The following is a 23,585-nucleotide window of genomic DNA, read 5'->3' on the forward strand; positions in this document are numbered from 1 at the left end:
AACACCTAACCCAACTTCACAAACAACCAACACTCAACCCACACAAGACGTCCAACCGAATAAACTTTTTACACATGAGAATTATTTCTCTTCTTTGATAAACTTTTTACATTGTAATATTTGTATTCATAGAATATGAAAGCGTGAGAGAGGTTTGTAGTGGAGGATGAGGTGTAATGTGGGTCACAACATATTCTTACTAGGGTCACCACATACTGTCTCCCTCTAAATTGAGTGAATTTTTGTGCTCACTTCACACTGTCCTACTCTCATGGCCTCTAAAGAACTCATTTAACCCACTTTCTCCCCACCTCATGCCTATCCCAACCAACACGAACACTCACTTCCCATTTTCATAAAATTTTTCCTGGATCTCTGTAGGAAGTGTAATGTGGGTCACCATATATTCATACTAGGGTCACTACATACTGTCACTCTCTAAGTTAAGTGAATTTTTGTGTTCACTTCACATTGTCCTACTCTCATGGTCTCTAAAGAACTCATTTAACCCACTTTCTCCCCACTTTCTCCCCACCTCATGCCCCTCCCCAACCAAGATGAACACTCACTTGACATTTCCATGAAAAGATTCCCTTGGTCTGTGCAGGAAGTGTAATGTTGATCACCACATATTCCTACTAGGATCACCACTTACCGCCACTCTATAACTTGAGTGAATTTTATGGTTAGTTCACACTAGCCTACTATCATGGCCCTATAAAGACCTCATTTAACCCACTTTCTCCCCACCTCATGCCCTCCAAAACCAACACGGACACTCACTTGACATTTCAGAAAAAATTTCCCTGGGTATGTGCAGGAAGTCTAATGTGGGTCACCATATATTCCTACTATGGTCACCATATACTGTCACCCTTTAAGTTCAATGAATTTTTTGCTTCCTTAACAGTGCCCTACACTCTTGGCCTATAAAAACCTTATGTAACTCACTTTCTCTCTACATCATGCCCCACCCAACCAAAATAGCTTCAGAAAATGTATTTTTTTTGGAGAAAAAAAAAATACTAAAAAAGCATACATAGTTACACAAACTAAGTAAATGCAAATATATATTTTTAACAATATATTCCAAAAAAAAAAACAAGTCATGCTCCATAAAAAACTAAATAGTAAACTCAGATAACTATAACCAAATCACATTTAAACACAGACTTTAACTCATACAAGGGTCAACACATGACAAATAACACAGATCACCCAATACAAAGCACAATATGAATGTTTCACTTAATAAAGAAATGAATAGAAAATGTATTACCTTTGGTCACCAATCCCTAACCCCACAGTGAGAGAGAAGGTGGAGGAGAAACCTTGAGAAGAAGATGGAAGAGAACGACACAAACAAGAACATGAAGAAAAATGAAGAAGAATAAAGAAGAATGCGCACACACTTGCAATAACCCATGGAGAATTAAAGGGAACAAAAACGGAACGAACAAAAAATGAATGGTAAGAACACAGGAAAAAAGAAATAGGGACGTGAAGAAGAAAAGTGAAGAGGTGCCCCAATTTCTTAGCTCTAATTTCTTCACATTCTGACCCTAAAATAAAATGTTAAATCTATTCAACACGTAACTCACAACTGCAATAAAATAATTTTGATTGTCACATAGGCGATTATATGGTGAACAAGTGCAGGACCGATTGTTAAACCATCATTTTTGTATAAATAATGATGAAGATCTCATTACAATAGCATTATATTCATATTAAAGAATAGGAAAAAATTCATATATACTTAGCACTATATTATAATAATATAATAATATTTTTAATTAAAAAATAAATTAAATATGATTAAAATATTATTTTATTGATTTGTGAAATAGATTTTTTTTTTATTGATTGTGGTGTGAAAACCATCACCGTCCTAAAGAAGAAAGAATATAAGAGTGGTAAGCTGAGTCGACTAGTCTTTTAACGAGGTGTTGGACACTTTGGTAAGTACGTCTTTTGGATATACATGGATTCTGTGATCTTGAACAGCTGGTTGATAAAGAAAAGGAAGTGAAGGTGATAACGGAGGAGAGATCCGCTATACACAAGTGATAAGAACAAATTACTGTCATCAAAACTTGGAAAATTGCAAACGAATGCCATTCAAAACCCACATGGGACATAATTCTTACATACAATTACATTCATTTAACATCTTAAAAAAAAATCATTTAACATCTTAAAAAAATTATTATATTGTTTTATTATAATAGGATATTTTGTTCTATTAAAATTTTATGGAATATATGTAATTCTTAAGAATAATGTTAAGAGTAAATTTTTCAAAATTTATTTGACAAAAAAAATGGTAAAACATATACTATTAAGTTGATTTTTCGTAAAATAGAGACAAATGCAACCGCACCCTTCTTCAATCACACAAATTTGGTTCAGGTTGTCATGGCACTCTGTAGTCGTTTGGTTCATGCATGGATGCTTACGCAAGAAAAAGACAAAGAAAAAAGACAAAACAGAGAGATCGCCGCGTCCATGTATGTCTAAATGCCATGCACAGCAACACGTGCTTAACATGCACTTTAAATGGCTCACCATCTCAACCCACACACAAACACATTGCCTTTTTCTTCATCATCACCACAACCACCTGTATATATTCATTCTCTTCCGCCACCTCAATTTCTTCACTTCAACACACGTCAACCTGCATATGCGTGTCATCCCATGCCCAAATCTCCATGCATGTTCCAACCACCTTCTCTCTTATATAATACCTATAAATACCCCTAATATCACTCACTTCTTTCATCATCCATCCATCCAGAGTACTACTACTCTACTACTATAATACCCCAACCCAACTCATATTCAATACTACTCTACTATGATGAGAGCAAGGGTTCCACTCCTGTTGCTGGGAATTCTTTTCCTGGCATCACTTTCTGCCTCATTTGCCACTTCACTCCGGGAGGAGGAAGAGAGCCAAGATAACCCCTTCTACTTCAACTCTGACAACTCCTGGAACACTCTATTCAAAAACCAATATGGTCACATTCGTGTCCTCCAGAGGTTCGACCAACAATCCAAACGACTTCAGAATCTTGAAGACTACCGTCTTGTGGAGTTCAGGTCCAAACCTGAAACCCTCCTTCTTCCTCAGCAGGCTGATGCTGAGTTACTCCTAGTTGTCCGTAGTGGTAAGTAATTGCTACTGGTATCACTTGTTTCTTCTTGCAGAAGAAATAATGGTAATGAGTTTTTTATAATTTCAGGGAGCGCCATACTCGTCTTGGTGAAACCTGATGATCGCAGAGAGTACTTCTTCCTTACTAGCGATAACCCGATATTCTCTGATCACCAGAAAATCCCTGCAGGAACCATTTTCTATTTGGTTAACCCTGATCCCAAAGAGGATCTCAGAATAATCCAACTCGCCATGCCCGTTAACAACCCTCAGATTCATGTACTGCCTTTTGTAATACTGAACTAATTTTTTGTTATTTTAACTTGCAATTTCTCTCCAAATGTGATGATAAATGTTTGTCCTGCAGGACTTTTTCCTATCTAGCACAGAAGCCCAACAATCCTACTTGCAAGAGTTCAGCAAGCATATTCTAGAGGCCTCCTTCAATGTAAGAAAGAAAACAGCATCTAACTACATATTTGCGTTGCCATTTAGCTAGTACTTTGTCTAAATGTCACACTTGTTGAATTTTTTGAATGATATCATTATATATGTTTGCATGATTTTTATAGAGCAAATTCGAGGAGATCAACAGGGTTCTGTTTGAAGAGGAGGGACAGCAAGAGGAGGGACAGCAAGAGGGAGTGATTGTGAACATTGATTCTGAACAGATTGAGGAACTGAGCAAACATGCAAAATCTAGTTCAAGGAAATCCCATTCCAAACAAGATAACACAATTGGAAACGAATTTGGAAACCTGACTGAGAGGACCGATAACTCCTTGAATGTGTTAATCAGTTCTATAGAGATGAAAGAGGTAAATACAAAGAAAAAACATATAGACAAACTTAGCAATTGAGTTCTATTATTCACTGTCGTCTTGGTTAGAAAATCTTAGTATTGAGAATATAATTAAATAATGGTTTTTTTTGTTAACAAATTTAGGGAGCTCTTTTTGTGCCACACTACTATTCTAAGGCCATTGTTATACTAGTGGTTAATGAAGGAGAAGCACATGTTGAACTTGTTGGCCCAAAAGGAAATAAGGAAACCTTGGAATTTGAGAGCTACAGAGCTGAGCTTTCTAAAGACGATGTATTTGTAATCCCAGCAGCATATCCAGTTGCCATCAAGGCTACCTCCAACGTGAATTTCACTGGTTTCGGTATCAATGCTAATAACAACAATAGGAACCTCCTTGCAGGTATATATATTTATTATATATGACCATGAATTTGAATATAGGGTTGTTGATGGGATTTTTTATTTATAATTGGTAATGCGTGATTGTGATTGAAAATATGAAGGTAAGACGGACAATGTCATAAGCAGCATCGGTAGAGCTCTGGACGGTAAAGACGTGTTGGGGCTTACGTTCTCTGGGTCTGGTGAAGAAGTTATGAAGCTGATCAACAAGCAGAGTGGATCGTACTTTGTGGATGGACACCATCACCAACAGGAACAGCAAAAGGGAAGTCACCAACAGGAACAGCAAAAGGGAAGAAAGGGTGCATTTGTGTACTGAATAAGTATGAACTAAAATGCATGTATGGTGTAAGAGCTCATGGAGAGCATGGAAATATGTATCGGACCATGTAACACTATAATAACTGAGCTCCATCTCACTTCTTCTATGAATAAACAAAGGATGTTATGATATATTAACACTATATGCACCTTACATAGTAATACATTAATATTTAATACTTTTTATTTTAACTTTTTAGTTTAAAATATTATTATATTATTAACTTTTTAGTTTAAAATATTTATATTATTATAAAGAGAAATAAACAAAGGATGTTATGATATATTAACACTATATGTACCTTACATAGTAATATATTAATATTTAATACTTTTTATTTTAACTTTTTAATTTAAAATATTATTATAAATGATGCTTGTGTTTTATGTGTTGGCATGCTTGTATTTTATGTGTTGACTTTCTGTGTGAAGGTAATGTGATATGGTTAGCTGGTGGTAACAATTGTGTTTTATGTGTTGGCTTTCTGTGAAGCTAATTTGATATGGTTAGCTGATGGGAACAAAATATTAAAGGAAGCTAATTTGATATGGTTAGCTGATAGTAACAAAATATCAAAATAAATTTCTTCTTACTTTAATAAATTATATGAATTGTGACGGATTATATGGAATGTATAGGACAAAATCTTTAATAAATTACATGAATTGTGACGGATTATGGAATGGAATGTAGCAAATAGGACAAAACAAATGTTTGTAAGAACCAAGAGATCCTAACCATGTATAGGCTAACCATATATAGGCTTAGGCCAAAAACAAACCTAAACTCTTAAACTTTGATTTATTATAAAAAAAAAATGATTATTTAATATATAGGCTTAGGCCAAAAACAAACCTAAACTCTTAAACTTTGATTTATTATAAAAAAAAAATGATTATTTAACACCATGCACCTTACACCCTACTAAATTTTAATATTTTAATTATTTTTAATTTTAAAAATTATTTTAATATTTTACATTATTTTCACTAAAAACATTTGTTTTTTTTATTATAAATATTAATATTTTATTATAGATATAAAGTGAAGCAATATTGTTTGAAAATATCATTACCCGTTACAAAATATTGTACAACTAGCTATAAAAAAGCAAACCACAAGGAAACAGAAGACTTTCACTTTGAAAAGGGGTGCCTGCTAAGACCGTAATTTTGCTTCAGATAAAAAACCATCACAACTCAATAGGTACTCACAAAACTACTTAAACTGCTGCATGGCATCTTCGTGACTTGCACCGAACCATAGTCCAACACCTACCGCATGCTACAGCTTCACCTCACCCAAAAGACCAGCATTGACACAAACCTGCACTCTACGAATTTGAACAAGAAAACTGGTGGATTTCACAGCAAGACTGGGAGGCATCTGATTACGTCCCACCTCTGTCACCACCAGCAGACTGGTGCCTTCCTTCAGACAACAACAGCTAACCAGAAAGGAGCTGCAAGACATTGCAATCTTCACGACCAAAGAATCCTTTAGGACAATCCATCTACCTCTATAATCTTCATTAACATTGCACCCGCTCCTCTTAACTGCAAAATGACGTTATGCAGCAAGATATTATGCAGTAAAAACTGCACAAATACCAGCAACTTTGCACCATCCTCTCGTGTCAGCCAAATCCATCTTCATCAAGCCTACTCCTCATACCATCTTGTACCCTTGCACCTCCTTTAGCCTGAGGTTTCCCACCAAACCACCTACCAGATATAAGATTCCAACCCTGCATAAATTGCATTTTTACCGTGACAGTACCAGCATAAAAACCGAAGCTCCCACCTAAATACTTTAGCTGGTAATTGGTGCATTCCGTGACATTGCATGATACCTTGGAGTTGCAATCCCCATACTAGGCTCACACATCTAAACAGAAAACTAAACAAATACTACTTTTGCACCCAAATCAGAAGCAGCATGATCCTCTGCACCTCCATCATCACATTTGAGAGTACCGCCATCTTACTCCATGTACCCAAAGACACAACAACACCCACAAGATGGAAGGGGATCTGCTCCTCCCTGATGATATACCTCTGCCCAGTTTTCCCATTATCTATAACTTTTCATGCACAGGACAAGATTTAAATACCAATCCGAGAGAACGTGTATTCAAAGGAGCTTGACCTATGTTTCAACCACAACTAGATTTTGAGAATAGACATATAAAGAATTTTTTCCGCGTCAACTACTCCCTGATTAAAAATAACACAATTTCTTTGGTCATATACATCTTACCACAGTCGCCCAAATTTCTTTCCAGATCAGATTTTATTTGACATTCATATGCATTAAGTGAAAACTTTCAAAGTGATAAATCAAGTCTTTATGTTGTACAAATAAAATGCTTATCCATCTGAAGCATAGGAACCACACTCTGTGAGCAACGATGCATTCAAGAAACAGATGTTGGGCTGATGCACCACACCTTGGCATAGCGCACATGTGGAGTTAGTAATCATCACCCCTCTACTAATAAGGCTCAGTCTTGTTGGGGATTTATCAAGCAAAATCCTCCATGCAGTAACCATCACATAGAACATTGCCTTAATCTTTCAGAGTATCTTAAAACATCCAAGGACGTACTCAATCATGTGGTTGGACAGGCACCCATAAGCCGCTTTCACAGTAAAGACCCCTACTTCGTCACCCCCACACCTCTACGTCTTTCGTCTCCCTAATCAAGTTGACCCGTGAGATACATGTTGTTAATTCTTGTACTTGACTAGACTCCCATACCAACAATTCACGTGTCCATCTCAACCTCCATTGTCATACAATTCTTGCCATCCACCTACATCTCCCACCTTCTTCCCTTGATCCAAAGATATTGAAAACAGTCTCGAAAACAAAGTTTTAAGTTTGACATGACCTACCCAAGTGTCTTCCCAAAATCTGGCTTTGTCCCGTTCTCCTATTTTCCACCCTATAGCCTTTTGGAACAACCCAGTGCTAACTCCCTCACCATAGACTTTAGATAAATCTCTCCACCACCAGGATTTTTCTTTCAGATGTAGATGATTATGACCTGATTTCGTACTATATTTAGAGATCTATATTTCTTTCCACTTCCCTCTTTCTTCAGACAACAACCTCCATTTCCATTTGGTTAGAAGAGCCACATTGAACTTTCTAATGTCTTTAATTCTCAACCCTTCCTCCTTCTTAGGGTAGCACATTTTCTCTCAACTTACCCATGACATTGGTTTATTTGCTTTCTCCCATCCCCACATGAATCTCCTTTGGATGTTGATGATGCTTTTGCAAATCGATTCCGGTATTTTAAAGAAGGACATATAAAAAAGTAGGCAATGCAATAAAGACAGACTTTATGAGGCAAATCCTATTTGCCATTGACAGAAATCTTCCCTTCCATACACTAAGCCTTTTACTGATTTTGTTCAAAATTGATTCCCAAAATATTTTCGTTTTATGGTTTTCGCCTACTTCCAACCCCAGGTACTTGAAGAGTACTTTCATTTGAGTACAATTTAAGTATTTGGCATAACATGCAAGAGCGTTCCTTTCAAAATTTAAGCTTGTCAACTTAAATTTCTGAAAATTAATTTTCAACCCGGACGCTATAGCACCTTAGGATAACCTTAATTGTAACCACATTGTCATGATTACTGTCGCATAGGAAAAGAGTATCATCAACAAATTGTAGCACACACGTATCTATTTCTAGCTTCCCAACCTTCACACCTTGAAGAATTTTTGCTTTTAGAGGTTGTTTCACTAATCCAGCTAAACCTTCAGCTACTATAAGAAAGAGGAACATAGTCAACGGGTCACCTTGCCTTAAACCACGCATAGGTTTAAATTATTCGGTAGGACTACTGTTCACCAGGACTGAGACTGATGCAAATTCCAAACAACCTTTGATCCACTGAATCCATCTACTGGGGAACCCCATATTCAGCATCATATGAACTAAGAAATCTCATCTTATCGAGTCATACGCCTTCTCATAATCCACCTTCAAGCATAACCCACTCCTCCTACACCTTTTGAGCTTTTCTACAACCTCATTGGCCACTAGAACACTATCTAGCATCTCTTTCTCCTTTAGGAACACTGACTGATTCTCATCAATGACTGAGGGCAAGACATTCTTAATTCTACAAGATAAAACCTTTGTTATAATCTTATATAAGGCTCCCACTAATGAGATAGGTCTATATTGATCCAATTGTGCTGGGTCGTTCACTTTAGGTACTAGAGCTATAAATGAAGCATTGCACCCTTTAGGAATAGAACCCAATTCATGGAAAAGATGAATAGCTACTACAACATATTGCTTAAGAGTGCTTAAATTATTCTTGATGAAGTTAAAGTTAAACCCATTCGACTCAGGGCTTTTTGATCCTTTACACTACCAAACCCCTTCCTTTACTTCTTCCTCAACTTATGGTTGTCCTCCACGGATAGAGATTTAAACTCCACATTTCCAAGTCTAACCCCCAGGTCATGTGTGGCCATAAATTTAGCTTCGAACAAAGCCTTCGCTTCCCTACGAACAATATTTGGTTCCTCACACCATTGACCCCTCACTTCAACTCCTTTAACTTCATTCCTTAAGTCTTCTCCATCTAATCATAGAGTGGTAATATTTTGAACTAGAATCCTCATATTTAAGCCATTTAGCTCTTGCCTTTTGCCTGAATAAAGAGTCTAACTTTTTGTTGATTATCCTCAATTGACTAATAAGATCCATTCTCTTCAACCTGTCCCCTCCCGAGAGCTTGCTACAGTCATCTCAGATATCCAATTCCTCAATGCCCCTTAGAATATTCTTCTTTTTTTGTGTCCAAAAGCCCATACACATCACGGTTCCATGCCTTAAGGTTAGCCTTGAGGAGTTTAAATTTTCCTTTGATGGTCGTCAACCCATTCCCACTCGTTGCATAAGAATTCTATTTATCTTTAAACAAGTCTTTGAACCTACTCTCCCAATTCCACGCATCAATAGTTCTGAACGGCCTTGGCTCCCAATCCTTAATCATAGACTTCACCACTAGTGCACAATGATCCGAAATTACTCTAGGTTGGACATATTGTTTGCACATTGGCCACACGTGTAACCATTCTTCAGTAACAAGAACTGTCTGCTCTTCACTGACCCATTTGACTTAAACCACGTAAACTTCTTAGTAAGAATTGGTAAGTCCAACAAAAAGTTCCTCTCGATAAAGAGATTAAATCTCTTGGTTTCACTCGTATTGCTCCCCTTTCACAGACACCTTTCCTTTCATTTGCACTTCTAACGACATTAAAATCTCCACAAAAACACCACATCATATTTTGTTGGCCAACTTTGTTGGATGATAATTCCTCACATAATGCAACTTTTTCACTCAAGATACAGAGAGCATACACATTGAACACTACGCACTTCATTTTAGCTTTAAGATGGTGACCAAAAATAGCCACGAAGTCTTTCCCCGTCAGGTGACTATCACAATAGAAAGCGTCTTTGTACCACATAGTGAGCAGGTTGTGAGCACCATTTACACCATCATTAGGCACCCACCCAACATTACTATCCCCTATAGAGAGAAACACCTCAGAACATGTGACCGTTTTTTTTCTTGTAAGCACATCACCTCCACTCCCACACTTACAACAAGATGTCTAATGTATCTTGATTTTGTGACCCCTCCAAGACCTCTAATATTTAAGCTTGTGACAATCATAAAAAACCACTTTTGTTACCCTCCTCCTGCCTCTTCAATACATCAAAATCTCTTTCTTCCAAACGTTCTAACTCTTCAAGAATCTCTTCCTCCTCTCCGCCGCACATAACCCCCAATTTGTTTGCCAAGATCCCAAAGTCTAATTGAATCAGCTCCATTCTCAGGATTCCAGAATCTATTATTACAATTGTTAATATCTCCATCAGATAACGCGACAAAGTTTGAACTCTTACTGGATGATGAGTTGTTTCCTAAATGTAGCGAACCACAAACTTAGAATTGGACTTCCCTTCTGGCCTAGAACTGGACACCCCCAATTCCCAAAGGCCTCGCCTTCTCTGATGTCTAAGTGGCATATTTAATCCTCCCCCTATCAGCTCCACTGCCACCGGGTAAGATTGGTATAGGTAACAAGACAACGTTGTCCCCTCCATGTTCAATTACTCGGCCTCCATGGTTGACTAGGTTGGATTGTGGCCCCTTTTCACACGGTAATGAACTTCCATGAGTATAGAGCGACACTTGATTCTCTGCCAACTTAGTCGTCACCTCCACTTCATCTCCTTTCGCATCTGCCTCCAGATTGGTATGCTGAGTGACGAAGATGTCTTGACCATGGTTCTTTTTGTGTTCCCCATCATGTCCTCCCACCTTTGTCTCCGCTACATTAGATGACGCCTTCGCCTCCGCTCCGCTATCGTCAAACCTCCACCGCATCAACTAGGTTATCCATGGCTAGTTGGGCAGAGCGGCTATAGCATGTTGTATTTACTGTGACAAAAGCAGAGTTGACTAACAAAGTTGTCCCATGCATAACAACCTCCTTCTTACTCACCTTTACCTTATTTGTGAAAGTTTTTGTCTCTCTTCCCTACCACTCCTTTGTTTTCGCAACTGTTACCTCTTCTAGGAAATTCTTTGTCGTTTCTTTGTTTTGTCGCTCTCCTCCCTCCCTTGCCACCTCCGACCGCCAGTTCTCCCCTGCATCAAACCCACTCTCAGCACCGCATCTATTTTCGCGGCAAAAAGTATCCTCGACATAGGTTTCGGAGGATGAAACACTATCTGAGGACGCATCATGGTTACACTGACATTGACAATGGCCTCCATAGTCGCTTGGCTTGTCTTCTTCGATACATGTGCTGAGAATCTGACCATTAATCTGCATCCTCTTAGCCATTCTGGCGCTGCAATGTTTAGGGAGTCGAACTTGGATTCTTGCATATTCAAGCTTTTCCCACTACTCCGTGGATTCATCAACCTTTACCAATGATGCAACTTCTCCAAGCACTTTAGAGAAACAATCCTTATTCCATAGGGTCATAAGAATATGTAACATCTGACGCAAACGATTTTATGGTCTGCTGCGTACGCTTCTGCCCAAGAGTCAACCACCTCAAACACAATTTTGAACCATTCTTTATTTTGAATGATTTTGAATATAGGTTGGAGTAAATACTCTCATATTTATTTATTTATTTTATGGATAAAAATATTATTTTAATTTATTAATAGTTTTTGTTTAGTTAATTAATTAGTTATAAATTTTTAGTTAAAGTCATAAAGTGTTAATTTTTTAATTAATCTTTAGTTCAAATTTTTATTTTTTCTGAAGACTATTCTCCAATTTTAACACATTTACCATTTTTTTTAACAACGTTGGTGACAACTTTATGTTTTCAAACAGTTATTGCTTTGAGTTTTCGAAATCGTTGTTTCCACTATTGAAATTATTTTGTAGAGCACTCTGGATAAAGAAAGACGAGAGAGCCAAACCTATTTTTATGCTAGACTATTGGTAAATATATAGTTTCTTTGTATTATCATTACGACACTTAATAGCAAGATCCCAAATTTAGCAATGAACCATTACATTATTTGTGGTTCAGCAGTCATTTATCGAGCTATATTTGTGCCCGTCATTCTTTGAAAACTAGGGTCATGGAACTGGGGAAGGAGGAATTACTAACAAACCACCATTGCCAAATAAAAGTAATAGAAAACAAAGAAATAAGGTGAGATGAGAGACAAATACGTTGCATTGTTATTGGTGTGCCATGTAGTCGTTGCATGTGTTAAAGCAGAGACCTTAGAAGAAAAACACACAGGGTGCTACAATTATTGCCATGAAGCTTGCATTTACCCCGCATCTTTCTGCAAGTGGTGGTGCCATGGCCGGTGCAGAAACCCAACGTTATGTGGTAATTTAATTTCTATGGACATCGTATCTCTCTCCCCATACCATATTATTCTAATAAGAAAAATACTATAATACCTGGTTTTTGGAAGTTAACAAATGCAGTTTCGGCTTCATTTTATGGTTTTATGACTACGCAATGTTCAAGAGGTTTAGTGTGTCTTTATCTTAAACATTTGGCATTATTGTCAAAAATATAATCATTTAAACATCATCATGATTCCTAAAACTCACACATGCATGTTCTAATTTTTTTATACACACTTAAGGGAAGGAAAAAGTTAGGATTGCCATATTTCACTCTTGCAAATATTATGTAACTCTTTTTTTGTCTTGGCATGGATTTTTTTATCCATTAGGTGAGAATTAATTCCACTGTAATCTTTAATAATTTGTCAAGTTTTCTTACATGGCATCCTGTAACATATTTAATATGTCAACCATGTTTGACTATTTATTTTCATGAAATGATTTTCATTTTCACGCTATTTCTTTTTTATTATTTGTTTTTGTATTTCTTTTCCCTTTTTGAGCATAATGCAAGCCAACCAATAAAAATCTTAACCATCATATTTTCCACTCACTCTTTTGTGTTTTTAAATTGCCATCCTTTAAAAACTTTGGCACGATAAGCTTCAAAACAAAATGACAGATAATATATTGTTATTTTCTTTAGTTTAATATTTTTCACTAATTATGCTCATTGTGCCTGTGTGTTTTCTTCATAAAAAGAAAATTATTAATTGAATTGAAATATCTTTGTACTTCGCAGACAGCTTAGTAGAAGATAATGAAGTAAAACATTATCCTGTACCAACAGAAGAAGACTACAACAACTATCTATTGAACCCACCTCCATCATCTGCTAAGAATGAAATGAATACTCAATTGGAAGCAGAGGACGAGCCAAACCATGATTTATAAAATGCAGTTCACAGAATGTGTTTGCAAGAGTTAGATTTTAGTATGTAGCTAAAGGTTTTACTGACTATTTTTTCATCATATATTTATCAGCTAAGTTAACATATCTAGTTTTAACAAGAAATTTTATGTTAATAAATACATTCTTAGTTAGTAGTTAATTTTTAAACATTTAACCAACTAACAACTTAATTGTTAATTTAAAAAATACTTTAAAAAATGAACTAAAGCATAAACTATGATTGATAAGATTTTTCTAACTAGTTTCCAGTTTTTTTACTAGCTAAAAATTTATTCAATGTGATTAAGAGCATTTTACAAACAAATGCTTTTTAGTAACTTTGAAAAACCAGTTTAAATAGTATTTTATTACAAGAAAATTATTAAATAAAAATTAATTTTAAAGATAAAAAATAATATTATTAGATATTGTTAATATTATTAAGTATGGTTAATATTATTATTATTTATTATTTTTTAATTAAATTTGAAATAAATTACATACGATTTTTTTTTTACTTAAATTTTTAATAAATTATACATAAATATAATTTGTATGTAACATTTTAGTTATATTTTAATTAAATTTGAAATAAATTATGTATGAATTTTATCCGTATGTAACAAATTTCTTTAATTTACATTACGTGCGAATTATATTAACATGCAACATTTTTTATTATTTTTTAATTAAATTTAAAATAAGTTATATATAAATTTAATTCGTATGTAATAGTTTTTTTTAATTAAATTTGTAATACGTTATATACGAATAATATTCGTATGTAATATTTTTTATTATTTTTTAATTAAATTTAAAATAAATTATATATGTATTATATCTGTATGTAATTATTTTTTTAATTAAATTTTTAAATATCTTATATATGAATTATATTCATATATAATAATTTTTATTTTTAAATTAAATTTTAAATATCTTATATATAAATTAAAATTCATATATAAATATTTATATATAATGTTTATTTTACATATCAATTTTTATTAATATGTTATAATTGGTATGTAATTTTAGATTTTCTTTATAATGTATGTATTTGAATTTTGATATTATGGGTGATTGTTGGTGTAGATGGGAGTTATCAGATTATAGATTCTCATCCAATGTAAAGTCAGGTTGGTTTACCAACAAAAAAAAACTGTAACTACATTCTTAATCCTACCAACATCAGTTAGTTAATTTTATGTCTCAATAGTCTCTACCTACCACAATCACAATCACCACCAACAAGAACAACAACTATTTCAAGATTATAAAAATTTATGTTATTTTACTGAGGTTTTAGATTAATTCCTAAAAATATATTAATTCCGTTAAATAATCTTCATTAAAACCCTTTTTTTTCTTTTTAATGTGTAAAGTCATCATAATAATATTCTTCCTTTTTAAAATGCTAATTTCCACGTTCTAGAATTTTATATTTCCTAGTTTATTTCTCAAATATTCATTAAATTTATTTATTATTCTTTTAAATAAGGACTGTTACTTATTTATTATATTTTTTTTTTATGTTATACTATTTATTTTGATTATTATATTATGTTATAGTATTTCTTTTATTAATTTAATATTATACTTCAAAAAATTGATAACGATAATTTTATTTTATTTTTTAATATTAATTTATGTTTGACTATTTATTTTGTCATCAATACACTAATTAATACTACAAAAAATATAAATATATTTTAACATTACTTTTACTCAATTTAAAAATTTATCAAATCTTATAAAATTTAATATAAGATTAATTTTTAATTATCTCATATGAAAAATATAATAATTGAAATTAAAAAAAATACAATGTTCTGCACAAATAAAAATTTTAAGAGTTAAAAAATAATTTAAAAAATTATAAACTTGTCAAACGTATTTTTAGATAAAATTTATATATAATATATCTTATAAATATGTGTATATTTATATTTCACATTTTCAAATAGATAGTACTTATACCTATTTCATAAGTTACTTTAGCCACTATCAACTAGTTTTGTTAAATATACTGTAAAGATTGTGATCCTATTCGATATTTTTTTTTAAAGAACTTAAAACAAAATAAGAAGATAAAGTTAATCGTTTAGTTAACACAAGAATCAAATTATAATTTTTTTAAACAGCAACTTTTTTATTTAATTTTAAAAGATCAAGGCACATAAATTAATTTTAATTACCTTATAAAGCAAAATCATATTTTTTTATTTATTTTCTTTTTCTATATATGTATTTATACAAAAATATTCAAATATTATAATACACGTTTTTTTTAAAGTTTAATAAGAATGATTTAAAAAGAATAAAAATCATCAAAACTAAATTTTTAAAGACCAAAATAATTAGTTGTAATAGTAATTAAATTAGAGATCTTAATTTCTAAATTAGTTTCTATTGTTAAATGATTTCTAGTTTTGTATCTAGCAGTTTTAACAACCAATAATTTAGATTCTAAATTTGGTAGAAAAATCTTAGTTTTGAGTGAGATACTAATTTAGAAACCATTTAACAATAATAGAAATTAATTTAAAAATAAAAAATCTCTAAAACGGTCTTTAATTTAGTTAATATAACAACTAATTATTTTTTGTATTTAAAATTGGTTTCTATTTCATGATTTTCTTTAGTGTTATATATATTAGAATTTCACCTATCAGATTTTACTTATAAAATTTTGTCATTTTTCTAAAAGAAATCTCAAAATTTTCTCTAACTTATTATTATTATTATTATTATTATTTATATTATTAATATTTTTAATAATATTCATAATATTATTATTAATAAATAATAATAATAAATGTTAACATTTTTTATTAATATTCATATTTTTATTAACATTATTATTAATAAATTAACAAAAATATTATTAATGAAAATAATAATATTATTAATATCACTAATAATATCCATGAATATAAATTCATGGTAAATTTATCTATAGATTCACTGAATTTACTTACCAATAAATTTGATTTTTCTGTAATGAAAAAATAAAAATAATTAAATATGTATTTTAGAAATTAATTTATTTGATGAAATTAAGGGTTACATTTTTCGGAGATGCAATATACCATTTCAAATAAATCGTCACAAACAAAGTAGATGTACTTAAGATTGTGATAAGGGAAAAAATATCTTATAGATTTCAATAAACTTGATACATATCAAACAAATCAAATTATTAAGAGAGAAAAAATGTTCTTCAAATAAAAGAAAACTAAAGATCACATAGAATAAAGAGGATAAATAATTTTTTTGTTAGTACTAAACTAAAAGTTTACATGATTGAATACTCAAATTTTTTTGAGATTAAAAATTTATTCTCATATGAAAACGATAAAGTAAATGAATTAATAAAGTTGAGTAGATAATAATAATGTGACCTACAAATTATTTGATTCAACAATAAAATTGAGATTTAAAAATTTCGTGAAATACAATAAATTATTTAAACAAAATCACAAAAGAAACTAAATGCAATTAATATGAACAAAAGTACTTTGAAAATTTGAATGAATTTTATAAATATTTAACAAGTATTGAAAGAAAGAAAGGTTTTTAAAAAGAAAAACAACTAATCAAAATATTTTTTTTAAAACACCATAATTTTTTTAAAATTACTTAATAAAAAATTACTTAATAAACTTTAAGTAACTACTAAAAAATTATTAAATAAAAACTAATTTTAAAAAAATAATAATTAAATAAGGTACTATTTTAAAAACTATAAAAACCAAAATTATTAAATATAAAATTAAAATTATTGAATAAAAATTAATTTTAGAAAACAAATAAAAATTATTATAATAATTAAATTAGATACTATTTTTTAATGTTTACAAAAATCAATGTCTACAAAAATAATTTTTTGTAGTTTTAATTATTAATAAAATTTATAAATTAATTTTTAAAAATTTAATTGATATTTAAAATAATTTTTATAATTAATAAATTTTTTAAATTATTAATAATTTTTATTATTAGTAATTTTTTAAATTGGTATTGTTGTATTTAATGAAGAAAACAATGAGGACAACCCTTATATAAGAGGGAAGCAAATTACATTGAAATGCACATGTTGTATGATTGAAATGCTATGTTGTATGATGTTATACATTTATTGATTATTTTTTACACTTTTCTTTCATATTTATAGCCAAACCCTGAACTATATATAATATTTCTTTTACACTTTTCTTTATATTTCTTCCTTCCACAAGTTATATAATTTTTTTTACTTGAAAACCCTATGTTTTCCTATGTATTATGTAATCGATACTTATCACTTGCAATTTCTCTCGACAGATGAAATCCCCAAAATGTAAATTTGTCATCCATTGAATTCACAGCTCTCGCTGCTTCAGGAATCCGGTGAGCAGCTTCTTGAGACAATCATATGCTAAATTTATTTATTCTTAATACAAAGGTGGTGCTCAAGTTATTATAGTTACATAGCCGGATACTTTCGTCCAACGGTGTATGAACTCTTGCGGCATAGAATATTTAGTAGAGAGCGCCCAAAATTGAAGACAAAGGAACCTTTCTTCCGTTTCTCCCAGTATTCTCCTTTTGTTGTTGTTGAGGCTGCGCATCCACAAAGTATGATTCTCTCTGCTTCTTTATTAGCTTCTCAACATTCACCTCCAACACTTGTCTAGGTATCTCGCTTATCACATTCTCTTTCTCACCTTCAAATTTTCAATTTAGCATTATTGTAAATAAACAACCTCATCACCACTACCAATTACAATTCTAAATAAAAGGTTTCGTATGCCATAAAACAAACAAGAGCAGTATATTCAATTTGATGGTGGTGATATATAGTACATATACCTGCAAGGAAGTTCCTCTGGTTGTTCTCAGCATTGATACCGAAAGCAATGAAATTCAGATTGGAGGTTGCGTTGATGGCAACTGGATAAGCTGCTGGGATTATAAATACATCATCTTCAGATAACTCAGCTCTATACTTCTGCACTTCCCTACGTTCCTCTTGTTGTTGTTCTCTTAGGCCAAGAAGTTCAATGTTTGCTTCTCCTTCACTAACCACCAGTATGACTATAGCCTTTGAATTGTAGTGTGGCAGAAGAAGACCTCCCTAAATTTATTAACCAAGAAAACACACAAAATAAATCATTCTCACCAGAACTCAACTAGTCCAATTCTGTTAGTCAATAAGGTTTTTGCGCTTATACCTTGTTGATATCCACATAATTGAGGAGGATATTTAACTTCCGAAGATGGGGATTTTTGTCTGGGGTGATCTCATAAAACGCGCCAAACTTGTTGGAATAGATTGGGCTGGAACTTCTCAAGTCAAAAGGTTTATATTCGAAGGAATTGATTTTCCTTGAACTAGATTCGGCACTTCTACTCAGTTTCCGAATCTTTTCATTTGACAGTTCCACAATCACTCCCTCTTGCGGCCTCTCCTCTCCAAACAGGACCTTGTTTATCTCCTCGAATTTACTCTATAAAATTCAGCAAATATATGGTAATATTTATATAGTATGACATTTAGACAAAACCAGAAAATGGGAATTCAATTAGATGATGTCTTGATTACGTCATCGAAGGAGGCCTCTAAAATACCGCTGAACCCTTGCAAGTAGAACTGTTGGTCTTGGGTTCTAGATAGGAAGAAATTCTAGAGAGAAAGAGCAAATATTGATATTCTCATTTGGAAACAGATTAAAAGAAGAATTGATTGATTAGTTTATAAAGAAAAGACAATACCTCATCAAATTTGCCAGGTTTGTTAACGGGTATGGCGAGTTTAATTACTCTGAGATTTTTGTTTCTCTCAGGGTTAACCAAGTAGAAAGTGGTTCCTGCAGGAATTATTTGGGCATAACCAGGGTCAAGGTAGTAGCAGTCCCTGTCCTCCGGTTCCACGAAGTTAATTAAGGCTCTCCCTGTAATTAGAAAATTGATTATACAAGAAGCAAGTGATGAAGTTTAATGAGTAGTATTAAGTAATTACTCACCACTAAGGACAACGAGGAGGAAATCAGCATCAGCACGGTGAGGGAGAAGAAGGGTGTGCGGTCTGGACTTGAACTCCACAACACGGTAGTCTTGAAGGTTCTGAAGTTTTGTGGAGCTGCGTTGGTCAAACCTCTGAAGGACACGGATGTGACCGTGTTTGTTCTTGAAAAGAGTGCGGAATCTATTCGAGCTGAAGTGAAAAGGGTTGTTCTGTGTTTGTGAGTCTGAGTTTGGGAAACCTGGATCTTCTTCTATCTCTTCCCATTTCTCCTTCTTCTCACGTCTCCAGTGTTTCTCTCCCTTCTTCTTCTTCCTCTCCCTCTCTCTTATTTCCTCCTCCTCCCTCTCCCTCTGCCTCACCCTCTCCCTCTCTTCCGGATCTCCACGACGATGCCGTCCTGTCCACTGTTCTTCTTCACGTTCATGCTCTGTCGGGTGTGGAGGTGGAAATGGACGAGGTTTTTCACGCTCTTCTTTTTCCACTTCCTTCTTCTTCTTCTCACCCTCCTGGTGTCCTCTCTCTCGACGCACCCTCTCTTCGTGTGATAGATGTGGCTCAGGAATCTCTCTTTCTTCTTCTTCTTTCCCCCCAGGCTCAGAAACGTGCTTGCAACGAAGCTGGCATGTTTGCCCCCTGGACAGATCTTTCTCGCTCTCGCATATCTTCACACATTTACGCCGACTCGGCTTCTCCGTTAAAGATTCAGAAACTGATGCTAGGAAAACAATTCCTAACAACATTAACAAAGGAAACCGTGATCCCATTCAGTGGTATATGTAGCAATCGTTAAAAAATTTCACTGGCTTTGGGTGATGATAAGACGGAGTTATGTTACGGGTATTTATAGTTATACAACAGAAGACCTTCGTAATTAACTTGCATGCACATTTTGCTACGGGATCGATTGCTGGTTGACGTGTGTCCAATTGAAGCAGAAGAAAATACACGTTTTGGGGTTGGTTCGCATTGGCTTGATCTTATAAACAATGATGGTATATTCGTATTAAGAATAGGAAATTTTTTCAGTAAAAACATATACTTAACACTATACTATAATAATATAATAATATTTTAAATTAAGAAATAAATTAAATATGATTAATATTTTTTAAGATAATGATACTAATCCATAATTTTTATAATTACAACTCCTAATACTATTATTTTAATTCATATCATATAATTATAAATATATTTTTCTTATATATATATTTATATCTAAGAATTATATATAATTCTCAAATTATTTTCTATTTTTTTTATATTTTTATGGATTGTGGTGTTAAAACCATCACCGTCTTAAAGAATAAAGAATATAAGAGTGGTAAGCACTAGTCTTTTGACAAGGTGTTGGACACCTTGGTAAGTACGTGTTGTTGTGCATGGCATTTGAGTGCAGTCCTTTTGGATCTACATGGATTCGGTGATCTTGAACGGCTGGTGGATAAAGAAAAGGAAGTGACGGTGACAACGGAGGAGAGATCCGGTATACACAAGTGATAAGAACAGACTACTGTCATCAAAACTTGGTAAATTGCAAACGAATGCCATTGAAACGTGGAGTGGGGACACATAATTCTTACATACATTTACATTCATTTAACATTTTAAAAAAATTATTATATTTATTATAATATGATATTTTGTTATATAAAAAATTTATGGAATATATGTAATTCTTAAGAATAATGTTAAGAGTAAATTTTTCAAAGTTTATTTGACAAAAGAAAATGGTAAAACATGTACTATTAAGTTGATTTTTCATAAAATAGAGACAAATGCAACCGCACCCTTCTTCAATCACATACTTGCAGTAACAATTCAGAAACCGTGATTCAGACTCGGCTTCTCCGTTAAAGCTGTACAAAAATAAGAAAAGAGTGCTCCTTATTTTCTTATTTAATGCGGCTCAGCGCTTAAACGCATTCGTAAAAACTGCGGTGACATTTTTTAAATTAATTTGATTTACAAATGCGGCTATTTGAATAACCACATTTGTAAATCAAGCTTTTTGATTTACAAATGCGACTAAAAGTAATAGCCGCATTTGTAAATCGAAGCGCTTGATTTACAAATGCGGTTATTAAAATAGCCGCATTTGTAAATCAAAAAGCTTGATTTACAAATGCGGTTTTTACGTTTAGTCGCATTTGTAAATTGTTTTTACCCTAAAAATTTTACGCGCTTAATAGTTTCGTTCATTCTCCGTTTGCGCTCATCTCTTCTTCGTTTTCTCTCGTTTGTGAAGTTTGCATTTTCGAAGGTACGTAATTGGTTTCCATTGCCCCTCACAACTGCATTGAACTCCATTAATGGCTTTTGCTTTCCATTGTGCTTTCGTTTTTAATGGGTTTCGCTCTGCATTTTGAAGGTGTATATTGTTCCATTGGCTCGCTGCTTCCACCGCCGCACTCGCCGCCGCTGCCGTGTTTCCTCTTTCTCCCCTTCCACTCTTCACCAACAACGTACCACAAGGTTGGTTTTTACATTTTTTTTTTGCATTTTTTGGATTTTGTTTTATGTATTATAATTTATTGTGTATTTTAAATTTTATATTATTTAGTATTTATTATATTTCGAATTTGTATGTTTTTATGTATTATAATTTGTATTTTTCAAAATTTATATTATTATAATTTATAATTTGAATTTGTATGTTTTTTTTATGTATTATGTAATTTATATTAAAATTTATATTATTTAGTAGTTAGTTGTTACTTATATTTAGCAATAATACGTTCTGGTATTGAGTCCGAGGGTGTTCAACCCTCGGCAAACACGTGAAATAGAACACTGATATAAAAATTCTAATTATTCCAGAATATATAATATGGATAGAAATTGGATGAATTCTGTTCGTATAAGTGAGGAGTACGAGAGAGGAGAAGAAGAATTTATACAATTTGCACAACGTAACGCGATTAATAGTGGTCATGATGGAGCAAAGATCAGGTGTCCGTGCGTTAATTGTTTGAATGGAATGATACTGGATGTTAATATAATGAGGGAGCACCTGCTATGTGATGGTTTTCTTCGATCTTATACAACTTGGACATGGCATGGTGAATTATTAAATTTACAACGTGTTTCCGTAACTGAAGAATACGTGGGGTCCACCATGGATGAAGTAGTACACGATGATGTAGATGATGATCGATTGGAAGACATGATTCGTGATGTAGGAGTTGAGTCTTTTGCAAAAGCGCATGGATATGAAAGTATGTCAAGCGATGCAGAGACTCCATTGTATCCTGGATCAACTAACTTCACACGGCTGTCGGCGGTGTTAAGATTGATGAATTTGAAGGCAATAAATGGATGGACTGATAAAAGCTTCACGGAATTGCTTTAGTTGTTGAAGGATATGCTTCCAGAGGGAAATACGCTACCTAATCGTAATTATGAGGCCAAAAAGATTCTTTGTCCAATGGGTATGGAGTATAAAAAGATACATGCATGTCCTAATGATTGTATATTATACCAGAAATTTTTTTGAATTGTTGAAAAGTTGTCCGAGGTGTGGGTTATCACGTTATAAGTTGAAACAAAAAGATGATGATACTATTGAAGATATAGAAAAGCATGGACCCCCAATGAAGGTTATGTGGTATCTTCCCATCATTCCAAGGATGAAGCGTTTGTTTGCAAACCCAAACGATGCTAAGAATCTTAGATGGCATGTAGATGAGAGGAAATGTGATGGCATGTACCGACATCCAGCTGATTCTATTCAGTGGAAGAAATTTGATGATGAGTTTTCAGAGTTTGGTAAAGAATCAAGAAATATCTGACTTGGTTTAGCTACAGACGGAATGAATCCGTTTGGTAATATGAGTACAAATCACAGTTCATGGCCTGTTTTACTAGTTATTTACAACTTACCTCCTGGATTGTGCATGAAGCGAAAATACATGATGTTGTCTATGATGATATCTGGTTCGAAACTGCCAGGGAATGATATTGATGTATATCTAAGTCCTCTAATTGAAGATTTGAAGTTAATGTGGGACCACGATGTTGAAGTATTTGACGAATTTGCTAATGAAACTT

The 23,585-nt window shown here is 33.0% G+C and overlaps 2 protein-coding genes across 3 annotated transcripts; one reads left to right on the top strand and one right to left on the bottom strand.

Annotated features, from left to right (window-relative positions):
* The first annotated feature begins 2,585 nt into the window (after nt 1-2,585).
* Nucleotides 2,586-4,820, top strand: LOC137827810 (phaseolin, alpha-type). Its single transcript, XM_068634145.2, has 6 exons — nt 2,586-3,173; nt 3,249-3,439; nt 3,528-3,608; nt 3,733-3,978; nt 4,107-4,365; nt 4,469-4,820. Exons 1-6 carry the CDS (start codon nt 2,861-2,863, stop codon nt 4,684-4,686), a joined length of 1,308 nt encoding a protein of 435 aa, XP_068490246.1. The 5' UTR covers nt 2,586-2,860; the 3' UTR covers nt 4,687-4,820.
* Nucleotides 4,821-17,859: 13,039 nt separating this feature from the next.
* LOC137827794 (beta-conglycinin beta subunit 1-like) lies at nt 17,860-20,482 on the bottom strand. Of its 2 annotated transcripts, XM_068634115.2 has the most exons (6): nt 19,534-20,482; nt 19,283-19,461; nt 19,113-19,193; nt 18,742-19,017; nt 18,380-18,644; nt 17,860-18,234 (listed from the first exon to the last, which is right to left on the bottom strand). In XM_068634115.2, exons 1-6 carry the CDS (start codon nt 20,297-20,299, stop codon nt 18,050-18,052), a joined length of 1,752 nt encoding a protein of 583 aa, XP_068490216.2. In that variant the 5' UTR covers nt 20,300-20,482; the 3' UTR covers nt 17,860-18,049. The 2 variants fall into 2 exon arrangements, with proteins under 2 accessions (XP_068490216.2, XP_090160731.1); XM_090304605.1 differs by lacking the exon at nt 19,113-19,193.
* Nucleotides 20,483-23,585: the final 3,103 nt, after the last annotated feature.

The sequence above is a fragment of the Phaseolus vulgaris genome, chromosome 7 (assembly GCF_051622355.1).
Source record: "Phaseolus vulgaris cultivar YP4 chromosome 7, ASM5162235v1, whole genome shotgun sequence".
Taxonomy (NCBI): domain Eukaryota; kingdom Viridiplantae; phylum Streptophyta; class Magnoliopsida; order Fabales; family Fabaceae; genus Phaseolus; species Phaseolus vulgaris.